This window comes from Natrix helvetica, assembly GCF_964273705.1.
Source record: "Natrix helvetica genome assembly, chromosome: 1".
In the NCBI taxonomy this organism is placed as follows: domain Eukaryota; kingdom Metazoa; phylum Chordata; class Lepidosauria; order Squamata; family Natricidae; genus Natrix; species Natrix helvetica.
In genome coordinates, this window is record NC_138548.1 from 242,135,011 (window position 1) to 242,155,600 (window position 20,590).

General features: G+C 40.9%; 1 protein-coding gene across 13 annotated transcripts in view; it reads left to right on the plus strand.

Annotated features, from left to right (window-relative positions):
- RBFOX3 (RNA binding fox-1 homolog 3) overlaps positions 1-20,590 on the plus strand; it is a 469,732-nt gene that overhangs the window by 386,741 nt on the left and 62,401 nt on the right. For 2 of the 13 annotated variants that reach the window (XM_081936820.1, XM_081936821.1), the window contains exon 1: positions 4,587-5,278. The exons of 5 other annotated variants lie outside the window; for them this stretch is intronic. In XM_081936820.1, the coding sequence (XP_081792946.1) occupies positions 5,177-5,278 (102 nt within the window). In that variant the 5' untranslated portion in view covers positions 4,587-5,176. Of the gene's footprint in view, positions 1-4,533; positions 5,279-20,590 lie in introns of those variants that run through there. 6 more of the 13 variants (XM_081936811.1, XM_081936823.1, XM_081936812.1 and 3 more) reach the window with 6 other exon arrangements.

Genomic DNA, 20,590 nt, shown 5'->3' on the forward strand with positions numbered 1-20,590 from the left:
GGCTCTTAGCAATGCTGGTTGACTGAAAATGGCAGGGATTCTTCCTATTGCCCTAAACTGAATTAGCCGTGAAAGTTTTTGCTGCTTTCTAGATGCCTAAACCCTAGTGATGTGAAGACACACTCTAGTTCCATACTTGATCAGAGAAAGGTAGAAGCTTTGGAGGGATCCAAGCTCAACATAAGGAAGACTTTTCTGACCATGAGAACTATTAAGACAGTTGGAAGAGCCTGATTCTTAAGAGCCGTGGGTGTTTTATCTCTGGAGGTTCCCAAAGGTTGCCTGGGATGATTTGGGAATTCCTGATTTGTGCAGGGGATTGTAGAAGAAGAACTTCAAGGTCCTTCCAAATCCATGAGTCTATCTGCATTGAAACTCCCTCCCCACAGCTATGAGCAATATAAGAAAACCCTCTCCCTTCCTACTAACTAGAGGTAAAATGTAGAGTTGTGTTGAGGACAAATTGTGGTTAACTATCAAGGCAAGGCAACATTTATTATGTCAAATATGGAGGGAAATTCATTCTGAAATGTGCCACTCTGACCGAAAATTATTCCAAATATTTTTACTGATTTCAATCTAACCTCTGTACAGCATCATCTGTTGGCACTACATGGCCGATTTTGTCTGGTCTGAAAAGCTAAATGTAGTTAGGTAAAGTTTAGCGCTTGTTTGGAAGACTATTATAGATTCTCAGGGTATAGACTGGATCTGATGGTCAAGAAACCATAGCAGAAAGAGGCAATTGTTACCAGTTTTGTATGGTTGCGAAGACTATATGATGATATCCAAGAAGCTGCTAGAAGTCAAGGTTGACTTGAAAGAGACTTTATTTATTTTCCCTTTATCATTGACCCTTATGACTCGGTTCTGTGAACTATCGGTATTCTTTTGGAATAGTATGTCAATGTCCATAAGTAGATTTATGGGGAAATCCTAACATTAAAAAAGTTAATAGGATGCTGAATTATAACTCCATACTCCAGAATATGACTATGTTTGAGGAATTATAGTTGTACTGGGCATGAGAAGTGGCAAAAAGAATTATATTGAGGAATGAGGGAAATGGTATTTTTCTAGGCATTAAGGATTGGCTCTTGGTGTAATTTATCCATTCTGGAAAAAGCAATATTTTCAACTAATCAGAAAATGAAGCAATATGTTCTGCTCTGGAATAGATTTCATGAAATTTTACAATAATACAGTGATATTTCTAGGTAGTAGTATATATTTCTGTATTTGATTATAGTATTGTATTACAAGATATCCTTTCTAAACCCGTGACATTTATACATTTAGCCTATATTTTAGATGTATAGTATTGTGATTTGTTACGTTTTGTTACAATCTTAACAAAGTTTGGAGAAGGTCCCTTTTTTTCATTTATTTATTGACACGGTTTCAGGTTTAATTTTCATGTGGTTTATTAATTGTTTTTAATATTGCGCTTTTTCTGTAGGCTTTCTTTTCTATTCTGGTGCTGTGTGGGGTGTTGGTTTTTTTTTTTTAATTTCTTATAATAAAAAATAAAGATTAAAAAAAACTACTACACATAGCAGTATCTTTCCATAACTTCTGCCTCCTATTCAGTGTGTGTGTGTGTGTGTGTGTGTTAGTGTGTGTGTATGTGTGTGTACACAAAGCTGTTACCGAGCCATTAGTAAACATGTTCCCTCTTCTTGGGAAACCCAATAGATTTCTTTCTAATATATTACTGCATCCTTTGAGGCATCTCATTCAGAATTTGTTTCTAGCTGATTAGTTTGCATGGGATGTTGATTAAAAATAAGATCAGGTCCCCCTGAAGAACATGGCAGAGAAGAGTTTTGCTGTTGGGGTTAATTGTACAGGGGCAGGGGGGGACGACAATAGGAGACATGTGACCCAACCAGCCAACCCCATTAAAGAAGCGTTTTTCTGATCCCATCTGTTCTCAAAATGGGTAACCCTTCACACTCCTTCTTCCTGCTATGGCTCTTGCCATAGATCCTTTTCACCAAGAGACCCCAGTCGACATCCATAAATCTCTGATTGTCTTCTATTCCCTGACCATGGATGCTGCTCAGGAGCCTCGAGCCTCTCTCCTGAATAGCTGCTATTTTTGCATCATTTCCTGGGAATCAGAATACAGCTGGAAGGGACCTTGGAGGTCTTCTAGTCCAGCCCCCTGCTTAAGCAGGAGATCCTGTATACCATTTCAGACAGGTGACTGTCCAGTCTCTTTTTAAAATCCTCCGGGGATGGAGCACCCGCAACTTCTGAAGGCAAACTGATCCACTGGTTAATTGTCCTCATGGTTGGAAAAATGCCAAAGCTCACAGCAGCTTCTATTGCTTCATTAAATCTGTAAGTCCCTACACTCAGTTTGTTCAAAAGCCACCCAATGTATTTTTGCCAGTATCTCTAGGGCTCAGACTGAGCCCTCAAAAGAAAGGATCACGTTTTCTCAGTGGTTCCGTGGTTCAGCGAAAAGAAGAAACAAAGCCATCCTTCTTCGGTCAAAGTATGGATTGTGCATCTGCATGTGAATCAGATCTGGAAATAATTTAAGTCCCCAATTTTATACTCTGCATTTTTCAGATGGTTGCTGCAGCAGGAAGAATCACCTAATAAAACTCACTTAGAAGCATCTCTGCCTGGCAGGGAGGATTCTGCCTAGAGCCTTGGAAGGCAGCCCAATTGCCGCGTTCCCCACGTTCTGGCTGAACTGAATACTGGATTCATGTTTATGCTGCACAAGGAGGCTGGATACAGGTGGCTTTGCAGCTGGCCGGAAGATTTAAACTGGGCCCTGCAGAGAAGCGGCCTTAAGCTGAAGCCCCAAGTGGGCTTTATGGGCGGGTCTAAAAAAATGGATCATTTTTCAGGCTCCCTTAAGTTGAGTTTACTCCTGGTGACTGCATCCATGCAGAGGTTTCTGGCAGCGTTACAGTAGTAATTTGCTATTGGCTTCTTCTGGGATTATTATTTTTTTCTTCTCAGACTAGGCTATTGCTCTGGGATTCCCAAGCAATCATCCATCCAAGTCTAAACTAGTCCTGCTTAGTTTCTGAGACGGTCAAAGGTCAGTTAAATGCTGAGGCATCCCCAGTTTTCCTAAAGCCTGCAGGAATTCCATGGTGCAAGCCTTCAACATGTCCTTGAGAAACAAGCTATTAGCTATATAACCAGGCCTTACAACTGATTTTCCTAGCTGCTGCGGAGTTTTCTTTTCCTGGAGCCTCCAGAGAGTGCGAACCTCGGTATTTGTAAAAGAATATGGTACACAGCCTTGTTTGGTTGAAGTGTATTTTTATAACTCAAGCTATGTTATTTAGATTTGGTGGGTTGTTGTGTCAATATTAGCAAGCTGTGGGTTATGTTCCATTTGCCAATATACTGATGTAACGGGGATGATGGCGGCTATGGATCCATTATCCGGAATAGAATATTTTTATTACATAATTGAAATAACTGCAGCTCCTAAGCAAATGGGTTTAAAAATACTGGTTCTGTTTATCAGCTTTCGAAAGGGCAAGAATCCTCAGTGTCTGGTCGAAGGGTACCCTCGCTTATAACTTTCATGGGGTTTATTTTTCTATCCTTTTCTATTGAAACGACCCTTCTGAAATTTACTGTTGAAGGCGCTGATCAATACCAAAGATTTCACAGCAGGAATTTCTCAGAATTGAATTCACTAATAATAAGTGTGCAACTATAAAGGCACGATAAAAAAAATGATCCAAGAAAATAGATATTTATTTGCAACTTTGAGGTGGTGTGTTGGTAGTCTGTAAAAATCTTGTCAAATGGCAAAGAGGATTTTTTTTTAATGCAGATGTATTTAAATTCCTATTTAAATGAGGAATTTATGAGAAGCGGGCTGAATGAGAGCACAAAATATTGTTTGTATGATGGAACTGTCTCTACAAAGAATTTAATTATCTGGCTAAATGTTAACTGTTGGCCAAGGATATAAAGTTGGAAATAATTGGAAACTTCACCAAAAGGAGAGCTGCTGCTAGGGGTAGAATTTTCCATTACTGTACAATGTGTATGCTGAAGGTTTGCATTTTGCTGCAGATCCCAAAGTGAAGGATCCTTTTTTCAACAGAACTTGCATCAAAAAAAGATGGTTCTGGCAGGTTCCATTATACATTGCATTACAGCATCATTCAGGAGCCTTGTGAGATGGAAGATGCTGTCTGTGACAGCATTCTGGATTCAACTTGTGTCAGGTGGAGGATAGTCTGTATGTTTGAGTTTGATATAGGCAGAGCCCTGAACTATGTTACAGAAATATCTCTGCCTTTTTCTATTTCCTTTGATAAGATCACATTCTTATACAGATCCTGGTTCTCTTTTCAAGGAAAGGGGAATGTGAAGTCTTCTTGATTTTTATTTTATTTTATCCAGACTCACAAGTCAAAGAGGTTTTTTTTTTCCTCCCCTTTGAAATCTCCTTTGGCCACACTATATACTTGCCTTTCTTTCTCCTGTCTCTTGACCAGAAATCTTAACTTTCTTCAACTGCCTATCTTGGGCTTGCTGGTTTCAGTCCCCGGGGATTGGGAGAGAGAGGTCGAAAGGAAGAAACAAGCTTTGGGGTCATTTATATTTCTGCAAGTGCTCCGAAGATCTTGGCCACTTTCTCTGGGGGTGATGCCCGAGCCGGCAGCAAAGCTGAGCTAGCTACCCCACCCTTAACTGTATCGGCGAAGCTTGCTTAGTGGCCTATTTATCGCAGGGCAAGAAGCTGAGCTGCAGCAGGTGAGGGGTTAAGTGCAGGCTCAGCTGTTCCGGATTTTCTTGGTTTCCTAGCGAGCTGTTTGATATCTGAATGCACAGGGGACTCCCCCCGCCTCTCAACCCTCTCTTTCTTCCCCCCCACCCACCCCCACGCGGACACGCGCACACACACACACACGCACACACACACCCTTTGCAGACCATGCGCTCGTTCAGCCGCTTCGTCTAATGGCACCGACTCTCAGCCGGCACGCTGCTCCTTCGCTGTTTGAACCGAGGACACGGAAGGCAGCTCCTCTCATGGAGCCCTCTTAAATCGCTCCGCGCGAGGGAGCTGCCAAAGCGGGGGGGACGGCCGAAAACGGAAAAGGAAAAAAAGCAAGTCCTGCGAAGAGAAGAAGCAGAAGGAGCTGCCAACCTCCGCCGCTCCTGGGTTTGCTGGCGACCCATGCTCTGCTCGATGGCTAACTCCGGCTGCCTCCTGGTCTCCAACTCCGCCTTGCTCCCGCACTCTCTCCCTTGCCCCCCAGCCTTCCTCTACCTACAGCAGGTAAGTCGCCTCTTTGTGCCTCCGGTTCACACGTGGCTGGCCTCCCCAGGGCTGAACAGATCCAGGGCTTCCCTGGTCGCCCCTACCCCGGGCTCCCCAAAGGCAGCTCTACCTTGCTCACAGGTTGGAGATGGGCTCCAGGGTAACACCTGTGCGCTGTCTGGCTGCGGTAGGGCTGACTTGGCAGGGAGCTCAAGATCAAGGAGATGACACTTCTCTGAGCTTGTAAGTGGGGGGGGAGGTGCAGCACTGTTCAACTTTACCTCCCCCCAGCCCATTAAGACAAATAGGTGGCTGTGTTGTATATCTGGAGTGTACCTGTTTGTGTTACCGGTGAAACCCCATTTAGAATGTATTTAAAGCATGATTTTTCTGCCAGCAGATGTGATGCATGTGGGCTTCCGATGGGCTACCTCCCTCTCTTCTCGCTCTCTTTCAGTTGCCTTTTTGTTGCAGTCAAATTTTTATGCTCCCAGGGTGGGCCGAATGTGTCTGTTTTGTATGTATACATGTGAAGTCATTGAAAAGAGAGATCTGTCTGTCTCGGCTTGGCCCTCCAAAGTGCTGCAACCCAATTTCCAGCCAGCTTTGGTTTTGCCAGGCGTGTCTCCCCTTAGCCGAAGCATCTCGCTGCAATGTGAGTCTAGTTCCTTAACTTCTCTCAAGGGGAGGGGGGGCTTTGTGATGCCCACGGCACCCTCACCAGCAGGGCAACGGCACTTTCTTTCACTTTGGCACTGTGATCAAGGAGCCGCACATGCTTCTCGCCTGGGATCTCCAGAGGAATGGAAGCCGTGGCTTCAAAAGTCTCTTTTGCAGCATCGGAAATCCCTGTCTCCCAGCTGTGCTAACCCTTCCATTTGAGCTCAAAGGAGTTTTTAAAAATTCATAGCTTCCTAACCATTGGCACTAAGTAGTTGACGTGGCCAACCACCTTTGGGGGTAGAAGGGCAGTCCCAGCTTGTCCTAAAATCTTAAATAAAAGAAGGGAGGTTATTATTGTTTGCTTTAATGCTTCAAGCCTTTGAACGGAAGGAGAAGATCATTTACACCTAGGACTTCCTTAAGTTTGCAGAGTAACGCGGCGGCTGCTTTTTTCTCTCTCGGCAATCTGGAGAAGGGGAATTCTCTGAATCATGATGTTCTCTTTTCTTAGTACGTGTTAGTCAGAGAGCCAGAATGGAATGGCTCCTGTTCCAGAAGAAGCATGGGAGTTTGGATGAGAGGCTTTTTGTAATTTCAGTGGCTTCTTGCTAAGGCATGGAATTCCCTGGGAAAATGAAGACTCATTCAGAAAAATATCACAGTCAGCTGCATGAGGGATTTATGAGTACTTGAAGGGAATACTAGGAAAGCCTCTCCTGCTTTGAACTAGAAGACAGACTGGGCTAATATGATTAAAACACGGAGGGTATTCTGTTAGGGGGAATCCTTTGGGGGTTTTGCTCTTGGTCGCACTGCGTAGCCCTTCAGACAGCTAAGACTTCAGGAAAGCTGCATGGACGTTTTGCCTGGTGTACATTGCATTTCCTCTAGACCGGGCAAGGGAATATTGCAAGGAAGTTCATTAAATGAGTGGTTACAGCCCAAAACCTCAGCACAGGGGAATTTAAGGGAAGGATAAGCTTCACTGAATAGCTTGATTTTCTTAGCTTTTCTCAACCCTCCTTATTTTCATCCAGCTTCCCCACCCTCTCTGCTTTTAAACCTCTTCCACTTTCTTTTTTTTGGGGGTGTGTGTGTTATTATATAATTTTATGGAGATTATTTGTTTGCTACTTGTTTGTTTTGTTTGGAGAATAGACTTAAATTTCTCTTCTTTTACACTGGGCAGGAAACAATCTGCGTCTGAAGTTTTTATTCATTATCAAATTAGTTTAATTTAAAAATTAATTTAAAAACCATTAAATAATATTTAAGCACAAGAGAAAATTAACTGGCAAAAACTATCTACTGTATGCAAAGCACTTAAGGAGAGGCCTAGGTGGAAGCTGCAGCTCGTGGCACAATTATTCCTGTCCTGTCCCCCACCATTTTGATTCAGGTTTATTCCTTTGAGGCCTTCCTGCATGTGGCATGGAGGCTGAATGGAGGCTCACTGCCATGGTTCATTTTGGGGCATTCAAAAGTAACTTTAAGATTGAAGGTTAACCTTAATTGTGGTCTGGTTCCTATGGTGGTGGTGGGGGGGAACCCCACACATTCGATAGTAAGCAAAATACCTGAAATCTCTAGTGCCCAATGAATTTTCACCCAAGTTAAAAACCTGAACGCTACGAAAGGTTGATTATGAATACTAGATTATTTAGACCTATCAACTATCAAATATCAAGAGTGTCCCCTTTCAATTTACCTCCAGCTCTTACTTAATTAGCAGAAGTTTGGTGACATTCAAATGACAATCCAGGGCCAGTTCAAGATTTTTGACTTTGGCAAGAAAATGTCCAGATGCCATGTGCGTGCACACATGCGCAGGCACTCTCGTATTCCTATATTAATTAGATAATTGACAATTTTGTGAGATTTTAATGGAGCCTCTAGATATTGCAAATTGAACCTGCCATTTGACTGCCTCTCCAAAGGGACATGTTTGTTTCTTCCCATTGCTTTTATTTAATATTTGTTCGTGTAAACACCTTTTAGAAAAAGAATATTTTTAATAGCTGGGGAAATATATTAGCTGAATGGATCCTTGGCCTAACACAATACCTTTATCACACTAATTTATCTTGTTTGCAAAATAAAGATTTGTCATTCAAAAGTTTAAAAATTGAATATTTTGGCCCAGTTTTAATAGTGATGATGCTAATGTGTTCAGTCATAATAGGATTATTTTTGTACATATTTAACATTTGGTTACATATTCACAGATGTTAAATGTAAAAGGATCAGTAGTGCAATCTCTAGTGACCCTTTATCTCTTATAGATGCGTTGTTCAGAGTTTCTCCTCTAAACTTCCAAGATTAAAAACCATAAAAATAAGTGTCTCCTTCATTAGTCCTTGCTAATTGCTTGACACTTGGTGTGCATATAAATGGATGTGTGTAATATTGTATATTATATAAGTTTAACTGATTCGTTTGGGAGTACATAGGCAAAATATTGCACTGATTTCGGTTAGCAAAAGTATAATCTTACACAGCATTTACAGGCAAATTCAGAATGTGTTTCAGAAACTAAAGCTTTAAGAAACAGGTTTAGAAAATAATAAAATTTATTCTGCATATAAATAAGCAATACGTGTGGAGTTAAATAAATTGGAATGCTTTTATAATGGATACCTATGCATAGGCGTTTGTTATTATACATACAAAATGGGCATATATTTTAGATGCTTAGAAGTAGATTGAAAATGTGGGGTTTTATACCTGGAGCAAGCTGAAAATTATTGTTGTGTGTGTCCAATGACAAGTTGAATTGTTCATGTGAATTTCCACACTATTGCCAGGGAACATTCCTGGTATATGGTAGGACTGAAATTGGATTTTACCACAGTTCAAATAAAATTTGAAGGTTTGTTTCATTAAGTTTGATTTGCTCCATCCCTAGGGAATGTCAGAGTTTTAGTTGAATTACTTTAATATTAATTTTGCCCCTTATATAGTGAGGTATTAAGATGTGTCTGTCCCATAATATGCTGTGATCCACTGTCACCCGAATCCCATTGCAGAGGCATTGTGATTTTTTTTTTAAATTTGGAGATGGGGGAGATTAACATGTCTACCACATGCTAGCTGAAGTCTGAAGGCTGCTTCAGATTCTGTCAAGATGTTGAGTTACTCTAAGCTGTGTATGCCTTCAAAATAGAAGTGCTTTCCTTCTGACAAAATGCAGATTTAACTCTTTCCAAAATCCTATTTGAGTTGCTATTCGGAAGTGCGCATATAAAATTCAGCTGCTATTCTGGTGACAAAACTCTCGCACACCTTCCGTCTTAACAAAGGGGGTGAAAGAGTACAGTCGAGTTTAAGTCTATGAAGAGGACTCACAATTCCTTCCACACATTGATTTGGAAACTGATTATCTGTTGATGGCAGCCATATAAAAGGCAAACTTTGCCTTTGCTGGAGTTTTATTAAAATGAAACGCATGTGTTGCCTGCCCACACATAAACTGCCCCATGTTCAGTAGGACTTTTTAATATTTCATCATAATCTCCAATATTTGGAAGATAATGATTTGCAAAGATTGGTGGCAAAATGTAACCGGAAACTGCCTCAAAGAGACTAGACTGTGCCACCCCCCCACCCCCACCCCCGGTTTCTGCTTCCCTGTTTAGCAACTGGATCTGTACGTGGATCTCAATTGATATGATATAGGCAATTGAAACTGGCAAAAGCTGGCAAGTAAGAAATTCTCTTGGTTGCAGATGGGAAGAGGTTGGGGAGAATAAAGAGGCGAACACAAGGTTTGTGCAGGTTGCATTGAGGGTTGAACCACAGCATTGTGGCTGACCTAAATCAAAGATAAGTTAAAGAGAAGCTACAAAGCCACCAAAGGCTTTTCCTGGTGCAGCAGAATTGACATTTCACCTCTTCCTGTCCAGTCGCTTGATGCTTAAAATTGTTCTCATCCTTATTAGAGGACCCAGATTGTTGGGGGACAATATGCTGACTCTGTAAACCACTTAGAGAGGGCTGTAAAGCACTGTGAAGCGGTATATAAGTCTAAGTGCTATTGCTATTAATTTTCTGCTGCAAGCAGCTTTCTTCTGCATCAGTTAGTTCAAGCTACACTCCACTCTGAATCATCTTGCCGAACCGGTTATAGAATAGAATTCTTTATTGGCCAAGTGTGATTGGACACACAAGGAATTTGTCTTTGGTGCATATGCTCTCAGGGTACATCAAGCAAAGTGAAATACATTCATCAAGAATCATAAGATGCAACACTTAGTGATAGTCATAGGTTACTAATAAGCAATCAACTCATACTAGGAAACAAATAAAACAATATAAATTGTAAAGATGCAAGCAACATGGTTATAGCCATAAGTGGAAGGAGATAGGAAGGATGAGAAGAATAATAGTAATATAGTCTTAGTAAATAGTTTGACAGTGTTGTGGAAATTAGTTGTTAAGCAGAGTGATGGCATTCGGGGGGAAAACTGTCCTTGTGTCTAGTTGTTCTGGTGTGCAGTGTCCTATAGCGTCGTTTTGAGGGTAGGGGGTGAAACAATGTATGTCCAGGATGCGAGGGGTCTGTAGATATTTTCACAGCCCTCTTTTTGACTCGTGCAGTATACAGGTCCTCAATGGAAGGCAGGTTGGTAGAAATGGTTTTTTTTTTTTTTTTTTTTTTTTTTTTTTGCAGTTCTAATTATCCATTGAAATCTTGTGTGTGTTCAGTGGATCCTGCAATCAGCACTGGACAGACTGTATTAATGTGGGCTAGTTTATGGAGAGAGGATCAAAGCTGCTTGTAAATTTACTCACTCTGGTACATGTTGTTTGAAGGCAGCAAGAATCCTATGAAGTTTGGGGCAAACCCAAGCACAGTTTGCTTCCAAAAGGACGGAGCCTTCTTGAACTCAAAAAGGCTATAGCTTAAAAGGAACCTGGAGGTAGGAGAATGATGTCATCGAATTAAAAACATCCCTGGAGAATAGGTATTCTTTCGTCACCAATCATGTAATTCTTTCTTGGTTATTTATTCTTGCCTCTCCAACCCTTTCAATATTTTTTTCCTTATTTTTAATAGTCTCAGCCTAGCTAGGATCCTTTCTGCTGTGCTGCCCTAAACCTGGAATTAGCTGGTAGATATTAGGTCCAGGCGGCCTACAAGAAATGTTTTACATAGAGTTTTGGACAAATACATGAAGACAGGTTAATATAGCAGCATTGGTAATTCATTTAATCTTGGCTGCAGAGAAGGTGGACAGGGGTTGTAAATTAAGGGGGGGAAAGTCAAAGCAAAGCAAAAAATAAAGACCAAATTAAATGGAAGTTGGCAATTACAGGTAGTTCTTACTTAACCAACCACATCCGGGACAACAATTATGTCACTAAGTGACATAAGTATAAGTATAATCTTTATTGTCATTGTACTTAAATACAACGAAATTAGTTTTAACCTCACTGGTGCAAAATTATAACAGAAACGAAAAAAGAAAGAAAAAGAAAAAAAACTAGCGTGTGCATGGAGTAATTGTGGTTGTATTTAAAAGTCTCACAGCCCAAGGATAGAAACGATCTTTAAACCTGTTTGTTCGGCTGGCTATACTTTGATGTCTTCTGCCCAATGGTAGAAGTGTAAAGAGACACTGACCAGGGTGTGAATCCTCTGTGAGTATCTTCCTTACTCTGCTAAAGCAGCGAGATCTGGCAATGATATCCAGTGTTGTCAGAGGGCAACCAATGGTTTCTTGTGCCGTGGTCGTTAAGCAGAACATCACATGACTACGACTTGAGTTACGACTTCACTTCTACTGCATTCAGTAAGCCAACATCCGTCATTGTTAAGTGAGACACCATGTGACCACAATTGGCAATTTCCTCAATAGGAAATTGTCTTTCCTATTGAGTTTGCTTTTGGAAGCTAGCTGTGCAGATAACAAATGGCGATCACATGACCATGGAACACTGCAACCAAAGGTTCTCTTCAGCCGGTTCTCTCTGGTTCGGGCGAACCGGTAGCGGCAGCTGCGGGAGGCTGTGCCCACCCACCCCGACGTAATGCATGAGTACTGGGCATGCACGTGCTCACATTTGCAAACCGGTAGGGAAGGTAAGTGAATCCCATCGCTGACTGCAACTATTGTAAATATACACTGGTTGCAAAGGTGCCCAAATTGGGACCACATGATTGCTGGAATGGCTGCAAGTTTGAGGACCAGTCGTAAATCTCCTTGTTTAGCATCACTGTAAGTTTGAACAGTTGCTGAATGAGGCATCGGTAACCAAGGACTACCTGTATTGATCTATTTATGCCACGTTACTTTTTTTCCTATATGAAAAATGTGTGTGTGTTAATTATAAGAAATACTTCTAATCAGACTAATTGGATAAGGTTTATATCTTCCTTGCTTGCACACATTCACTTAAAGCAGAGATATGGAAAGTGAAGATAGGGCCACACCAGGGGTGGGTTCTGGCAGGCATTACTGCCGGTTCGCTCGTGTGCGCGCTGTGTGCACATGGGCAGTATGTGTGTATGCGCAGTGCAATTAAAATTGTTATGCGCATGCGCAGAACTGAAAAACAAGAAGGCGGTGCCATCGGTGCCGCCCGGAAAACCAGTTCGGGGTTGTGGCAGGCTTGGGTCGCTGCCGGTTGCAGCAACCCAAGCCACCAAACCACTACCAGTTTGAACCGGTAGGAACTCACCACAGGGCCACACTTTTATGTGCCTAGAGCAGGAGTGATAAACTGTGTACCATGGGCCGGATGCGTCATGCACAGGCCACCCCTACCTAAGCTCCATGAAGGGAAAAACATCATGATACGTCATGTGATGGCAATGTGATGCCACGGGTTTGACACCCGTGGCCTAGACTGTCCTGCTAACACCCCCCCCCCTGCCCAGTTGTTGCTACCATTTTTTAAAAAAAAAATCTAAGCGGATCCTTAAAACAAACCTTAAACTTTGCAGACTCCATTTCATCCTTTCACCTCCCCCAAATATGTCCTGCATGCGCCCACTTGGAATGCAACTCTTGAACTGTGGCTCTTAGGTTGCTGAAATTTGTAATGTCCTGACATCCAGCCACCCCGCTGATGCTGTTTGGTTCCTGCATGGTCAAATACGTGCCCTCAGCAACCCACCTGCTTAAACAATATTTTCCACATTGTTTTATAATACAGGTCTTATACAAATAGATATTCAAGCGATTCATAAATTTGGGACATGCTCTTTGTGTTATCTATTAATATACTTTCACGTATACTCATATTATGCATATACTTAACATGCGTAAATACATAGATGTAGAGGGGTGGGGTTGAATCCCTGCTTTCATTTTAACTCATGGAACTTTATACATAATAGACCAAATTCAATACTTTTGCTAGCAGTGATAAGCAAACTTTAATTGAAAGATTTGGTGAGTACTTTATATGGACTTTAATTTTTATAGCTTCCATTTTGGCATATATGGAGTCATTTTATTCATGTCTAGTATTTGCTGCAATGGATAACAGTAACTTGGATCCCAGAAATAGGAACATGTGGTGAAGATGATATGTTGTTTTAACTAGAAACATTCTATGATTTAATAAATGGTTTCACGTGTGAACACGTGTGTACATACAAACATTCCACCTTTCTTGGTTTGAAATTATATGATGGGGAGAGCAATTTGCCAAGATGCACCATGGCCATAAGAGCAATCCAGACCAGCTAATAGCACCAGACAATGTTTGCCAACATTAAAAGTTGACTGAATTCTCTTGACTTGGTGGTTTTGTCGTACTAGTTCAGAAGAAGAAGAAAGAAAAAGGTGCACAAAAAGAATAAGAGAAGAACTACTAAACCAGAGCAGAGTTATTATCAAGGAATGTCAGAAAATCAGAAGCCTGATGATTGATTGATTGATTGATTGATTGATTGGATTAAAGGAGCCCAACTGGAAGAAGAAAAATACATTCTCAGATTTTATTTCTGGAACTTATAATATTTCTAGGTCGTTTTACGGTTGAGATTGCAGATAAAATTTCTTGTTCATGAAGTCATGTGTGTCTACTGAGAAGTCTGCTGTCCTTCTAATATGGTTAGACAAGAAAGGGCTAGTAGCTTACTGATAAAGGTAATCCTCAACTTACAACCCTTTGTTTAGATACCATTGGAAGTTATGACACTGAAAAAAGTGACTTACAACCAATTCATTTTAATGACCATTGTAGCATTCTCGCAGTCACATGTGTGTGATCTGATTGCTTGGCAATTGGCTTGCACTTATGACAATTACAGCATCCTGAAGTCATACTAATGCAGTCAGAAACTTGGCAACCTGCTTGCGCTTATGACAGTTGCAGAGTTCTGCAGTCACATGATCGCAATTTGTGACTTTCCCATCCAGCTTCCAACAAGCCAAGTCACTGGGGAAGCCTGTAGGAGATGGGAAGCTGCAATTGTGTGATGTTTTGCTGACTGAGATGGCAAAAGTGATGATAAAGTTTAGTGTGGTTCAGTGGTGAGTTGCAGGCTCATGCTCCTTACCTGTCTTTAACGTCTTTGGCGCTTCTGTGCACGGCACATGCAGCGCCTGTGCAATGCTCCAACGAGCAGCTGGAGCATCGCGAAGGCATCGCTGGACGGCAAGGCGCATGCACGCACTGCGCACATCCTTGTGGATGACGCCGGGCCCGTTCCAACTGTACCGGTTGGAATGGGATCTGGAACCCACCACTGGTGTGGTTACATGATGTCATTTAACAACTGCACCATGTAACAATGAATTTTCCTCTCCCACTTGTGATTGTAAATAGAGGATTACCTGTTCTGCTTGCCAGAATTTCTTCAGAGTTTGCATTGGCTTAGCTTGCTTCTCTTTGTACAGATGTGTTTTTGAAATAAAACATTCAGCAGAGAAAGTCTGCTAATGTCAGATGCAAATAGCTGAGAGCATTTGTTGAATTCTATGCATAGTAGAATTTATTATTGCTACCTATACGCAAAAATCTAGTCAATAAGCAATGCTAAATTAGCTGTAGCTAAGGATCAACAGAATTCACTAGACTTGTGAACACAATGTGGTAACACATTGTGATAACACAATGACCCTAAACTGATGACACATTTAACTTTCCCTTCCAGCTCAGCCTGTTTTCTCTTATAACTGTTTATCCCAGTCCAACTCTTTTCTTCGTTTAAGCCACATCCATGGTTGCAAGCCAGCTGTCTTGGATTACTTCTCCCAAACAATGAAAGATGCACCCTATCATTTTAGTTGCGAAGTTAACTTTTCCCTAAATTATTTTTTGTATAAGGTTTTGCATTTTTTTCATGTGTGAAGACTAGATATAAATATGTTTACCAGCTACTTATAGTATATTAATATTACATTAACATTTTACAGTTACCAGTGTCCTGTTGTTAAAAGAGTTCAAGTATATGAACATTATCTATTTTTTATTATTTGTTAATAAATAACATGATATACAGTAGGAACAGATTTTTTTGATTGAATTATTAGAGCAGGTGATTAGTTACTGAAATGACTCGTAGTTGTTTTGATGAAGGGAAAAGTTATTTCTTTTTTCTTTATTTTTCCCTTCTGCCCTTTTTTCTCTGTACTTTTTATTTTTCCTTTCCTTTTTAATATTTTTTTAGTGTACATTAGTTTTTTATCTTGATATTTTAAAACTTTAATAAAAATTATTTAAAATAGTGAAAAAAGTTGAATTTTTCTGAGCACTGGGCCATGTACATCTGGCATAAAGATTGCCCATAATAAGAGTCAAGGTAGTTCTGAGTTTAGTTATTTTCATTTTAGAAAGCATTGATATCTGGAATCCTTACTTGGTTCCCTCATCCCAGCTGTAGAATATAGTCCTTGGGGAAAATGCATTTTGTATACATTCAAAACTATAATTGATCCTTCGTCAACATATCCACGTTCTCTGTCCTTAGATCAAGTATATCATTTCATAATCTATCAAGTATTTGTATCATTTCTGTGTTTGTGTGAACTTTGTGCTTCCTACTGAGATGTTCAGTGGCTTTTGATGACCCACACTGGTCAAGTTCAGATCTTGAAGCATGATACTTATTATGTTTGGCCACATCTCGCACACTGGAAGAGAAAACAAAAATTTGTGTAAAATAAAGTTCTTTTTTTCCCTTTAATTTTTATTGAGCTACAGGGTTTAGAATCCTGCATTAAAATTCTGTGAGTAGGAAAAAAATAATAATTCTGCTGAAGACAGGAGAATAATGCAAACATTTTGACAGACTAGGCTAACAGAGGTAAAGGAAAGATAACACTCATAAGTCGTATTTGTAGACAACGAGTTTGAGGGAAGGATTGTGCTATGCAGATGTCCCTTTCTTTACTCATTAAACTAAAACCCTAGTGAACTTGGTTGATTTTGGGAAACTGTTTGTGCCATTCACTGTAAACATGAGGGATAGGAATTTGTTGTTTATAAATCCAAGGTACCTATTTGGTGAGGTTGGTTAGATGACACAGTCCTAGTCCTTAGACACTTTTCTATACAGGTAATTCTCCACCCACGACCGTAATTGAGCCACAAAATTTCTGTTGCTAAACAAGACAGTTGTTAAGTAAGCTTTGCCCCATTTTGCGCTCTTCCTTGCCACAGTTGTTAAGTGGATCACTGCAGTTGTTAAATTAGTAACATGGTTGTTAAGTGAATCTGGCTTCCCCATTAACTTTGCTGGTCAGAAGGCTACAAAAGTGATCGCATGACACTGCAACCATCATAAATAGCAGTATGAACCGGTCGCCGAGCATCTGAATTTTGTTGACGTGATCATGGGGGATGCTGCAGTGGTGGTAAGTGTGAAAAATGGCCATAAGTCATTTATTTTATTGCCATTATAACTTCAAACCAGTGGTGAAATCTTAAAATTTTCCCTACTGGTTCTGTGGGCGTGGCTTGGTGGTCATGTGACTGGGTGGGCGTGGTTTGGTGGTCATGGTCATGTGACCAGGTGAGCTCAAAAACCAACTTTCACACTTTGCAGGCAAACAACACAAAAGCCACACAACTGACTCCCACACAATGCAAAAGCACACAAAATGGCCCCTTCAACAACAAGCAGGAATCTCACAGAGTAATGGTTAGGGCTAATAGGTAGTAAAAAAATGCTTTTAAAAAGTTTTTTTCAAAAGGTTCTGACATCCCCCAGCACAGCTGATTGTCAAACAGCTGATAGTCAGAACCTTTTTAAAAACTTTTTAAAGCATTTTTTTACTATCGGTTGGTCGAATAGGTAGTAAAAGTGCTGTTAAAAAAAGTTTTTAAAAAAGGTTCATCAGCTGTGACAATAGGCTGTGCCACGCAATTGTGGGAACCTTTTTTGTTAACTTTTTAAAAGCAATTTTTACTACCGGTTGGTGGAACCGGAAGCAATTGTTACTACTGATTCCAGCAAACTGGGCAGAACCGGTAGCATTTCACCCCTGCTTCAAACGGTCTCTAAACAAATGTTTGCTGTTGTAAGTCAAGGACTTCCTGTCCAGTCATTTTGGCTGAATGTCTGGCGTCATAAAAAGTTTGTCTCACTTTTGCAAGATTTCTGGAAAGAAAGTCGTCGTAGCAAATTCAGGAAATTGGACGTCTGGCAAAATGCAACAGAAAAAAATGATGCCAGTGTAGCCCAGAGGAATGTCCCAGTTCACTTGGAAGTACCCCACCTGGTTATGTCCTAGCCTGGGCTCTTGTTTGCCAGGATGTCTCACTTACTCAGAGAATTCCAGCTGGCTCCTGGCTCCTCCGTCTCTAGAGAGCTTCTGCCAGAACTGAGTTACCTTCTTGCTGTATCTGAGATGAACATCCATTACTGATGGAATTTGCACTGAATCAGCGGGTTCTAGTCCAAGCCTCTGGATGATCTTGGAGCAGATCCTGCCAGGATGTAATCTCTGGCCCTAAGGGATCAGCTACAAACAATGAGGCAATCCCTGGCAGAGAAGACAGTCTGGAGAGCAAATCCAGGGAGTGGCTCCAATGATCAGAGTGATGCTTAGAAAACCATAAGTAAAAGAAGAATTAATTTGAGAGGGGGGCTTGTTGGAACCTCAGATAAATTGAGATAAAGTAGAGAAGATATATAAGCCCAGTTTAGAGGGGTAGAAAAGAAGCTATGAAGTTGACCAGGTCAGGTTTGAGCAGAAGGGCAGAGGAGCAATTATTTCTTGATTTAGTATGCTGCACCAATAAAATGTTCCAAATCTCCAGGACCGGAATTTGCTCCCTGTTTCATTTTCCACCCTGGCCTCCTCTCCTCTATTCATTCCCATTGCTTTCAAAGTGCTGCTTCCATTGCCTTGTCTGGCTTTGGACTTTGCCTAAGTTTTTAATTGTCAAGTGCTGGCACAAGATATGAAAACCTATGGGATATTCTTTGGAGTTATCTTCAGCTGCCTTCTAGGGGTTTTTGCTTTTAAGCAGTGAAAGGGTTTTTGCCTACTGCAGGGCCAGCATAAATACTTAACATGAAACTAGTCTTCCCTTTCTGGATTGAAAACACCCTACCCCAACCAAGATTCTGGCTAGCAGATGGGGACACGACACCCAACCCATCTGGAAGCCCCCCATGTTTGGGGAAGGCTGTTTCATATCCAGCATCTGATGCCTCCGCTACTCAATAGTAATTCATGAAATTGTGTAATATTTATGCAACATGTTTTGTAGGACTCAAAAGACAATTTTGCTGCTATGTCACTCATTGTGTCTACAGACGGTGATTTGTCATTGAAATCTGTTTAGATTATAATCGTCCTTTAAACTGACTGAATCAATTTTGAAAAAGTATTTCAATTCCAAAACATCTGCATGGCTGATTGATTCACAAGATGAAGGAAGTGTGATTTAGAAACCGGTGATGCTCACTAATTAAACTATATTTTTCATACTTACATCCGAGTACACATTGCTTGCCCAAGACATTTGCTGCCCAAGGCAAAGTAGGAAACAATCCTTCTGTCCATCTCAAATCCAAATACATATTCTGGCATTAAATAAAAAGAAAAAAAAGACAGCACTATTAAATTATATATCTGACACTTTGCTACCCTTTTGTTATTCCCAGAAAAATCAGCTGCCTGAAGCCACTGTCTCAATTTGACCAGTGGTCAGCCCAGTCCTGAAAATTTTAATCAGAACCAGAGTAAGTGCAGTCCCTCAATGAGCAGCTCCAGTAATTATAACTTGCCTTTACAGATTAAACAATGGATGTTTTAATTACCCAAATTGTAATTAGGCTACTTGCATATAAACTTTTTAGCAACGATGGCATTGGTCAATCAAATCTAGTACTTTGTACTGTATGTGAGCAGGGGGAAGTCCTTTTGCACTTTAAATTGCACCCGGGTTATATGTGTGATTGTTCTAGTAATGAGCAGCAAACACAATTGGGTAATCTTAGGAGCAACTAAAATGTCCCATTTTGGAGAACAGTGTTTAGAGTTGTTAAAATGAGCTCACAATTAACACAATTGATTAGTACTTTTTCATTAAGCCATAACAAAAATGAAATCATGTCTCTCTCTCTCTCTCTCTATGCCTTGCCCTGCAGTATAATCCTAATACGCTATCAACTATACAGGCTGTTTCACTAAGTTTCAATGGCCCTGCCTCCCTAGACATAGAGGCCTGAAGCATATTTAGGGTCTTAAGAGTCCCAAAGAAAAAGAGAGAGCTGGAAGATGGGATCCTTGGAAAGTGGGAGCCAGATAGTAAGAAAAAGCAGATGGTTGAAAAACAGCAAGTTGATCCATCACTGAATCCTCTGGCTAAATCACCCCTTACATTGGGAGACTAGTCGGCACAGAGCTTCTCTAGCAACTCTCACCATCCGTCCAACTTTGAGAATCCGAGTGGAGATGCATGCGGTGGGGAACTTGTGTCCCTCCAGATCTACGGTTTCTAATATTCCTCCCACTAGCCCTGATGGTTAAGAGTTGATGGGAACTGGAGTCCAACAATCTCTGGAGAGTTGGCCTGGTAAGTCTAGAAAGGCAAGCGATAGGAAGACATGGAATGAGACGGCAAGTTGTTTGGGGACCTGTGTGTTTTGAGGAGTTAATTAGCGTTAATTATACTAATTAGCTTGTAAATGAAATTCTTTTTTTTAATGAAATTCTAACCAGATATATACAGTATTGCAATATCTTTGCTGCATCTGACTAAGCTAGGAGCTTAGCAGCAGCTGCTGCTGCTTCTTCCCAAGGCTTTGCAGTTTTTCTTCTCTACGTACTGTATGTTCCAACTCATCCAGCCACTAGTCCCCACTTGCATACCTTGTTTGAGGAACTTGCATCAGGCAGTATTCCTTTGTGTGTGAAACGGCTGCTTCCAAATGGAGTTGAAACGATGGCCACTTCCAAGTGGGACTAGTCGTGTTCATATGCATGAAATTTAATGGGCATAAGTTCAGAACCTCTTATGTTCCCACCACTTCTGACTTTGCTGCATAAAATCTGTTAAAGAGGATAATATGGGATAGCTGTATAGCTATTGACTTACGACTACAATTGAGCCTAACAGTTCTGTTGCTAAGGGAGACTAAGTGAGTTTTGCCCCATTTTATGACCCTTCTTGTAACAGTTGTTAAATGAATCACTGACGTTGTTAAGCTAGTAACACACTTGTTAAGTGGATCTGGTTGCCCCGCTGATTTTGCCT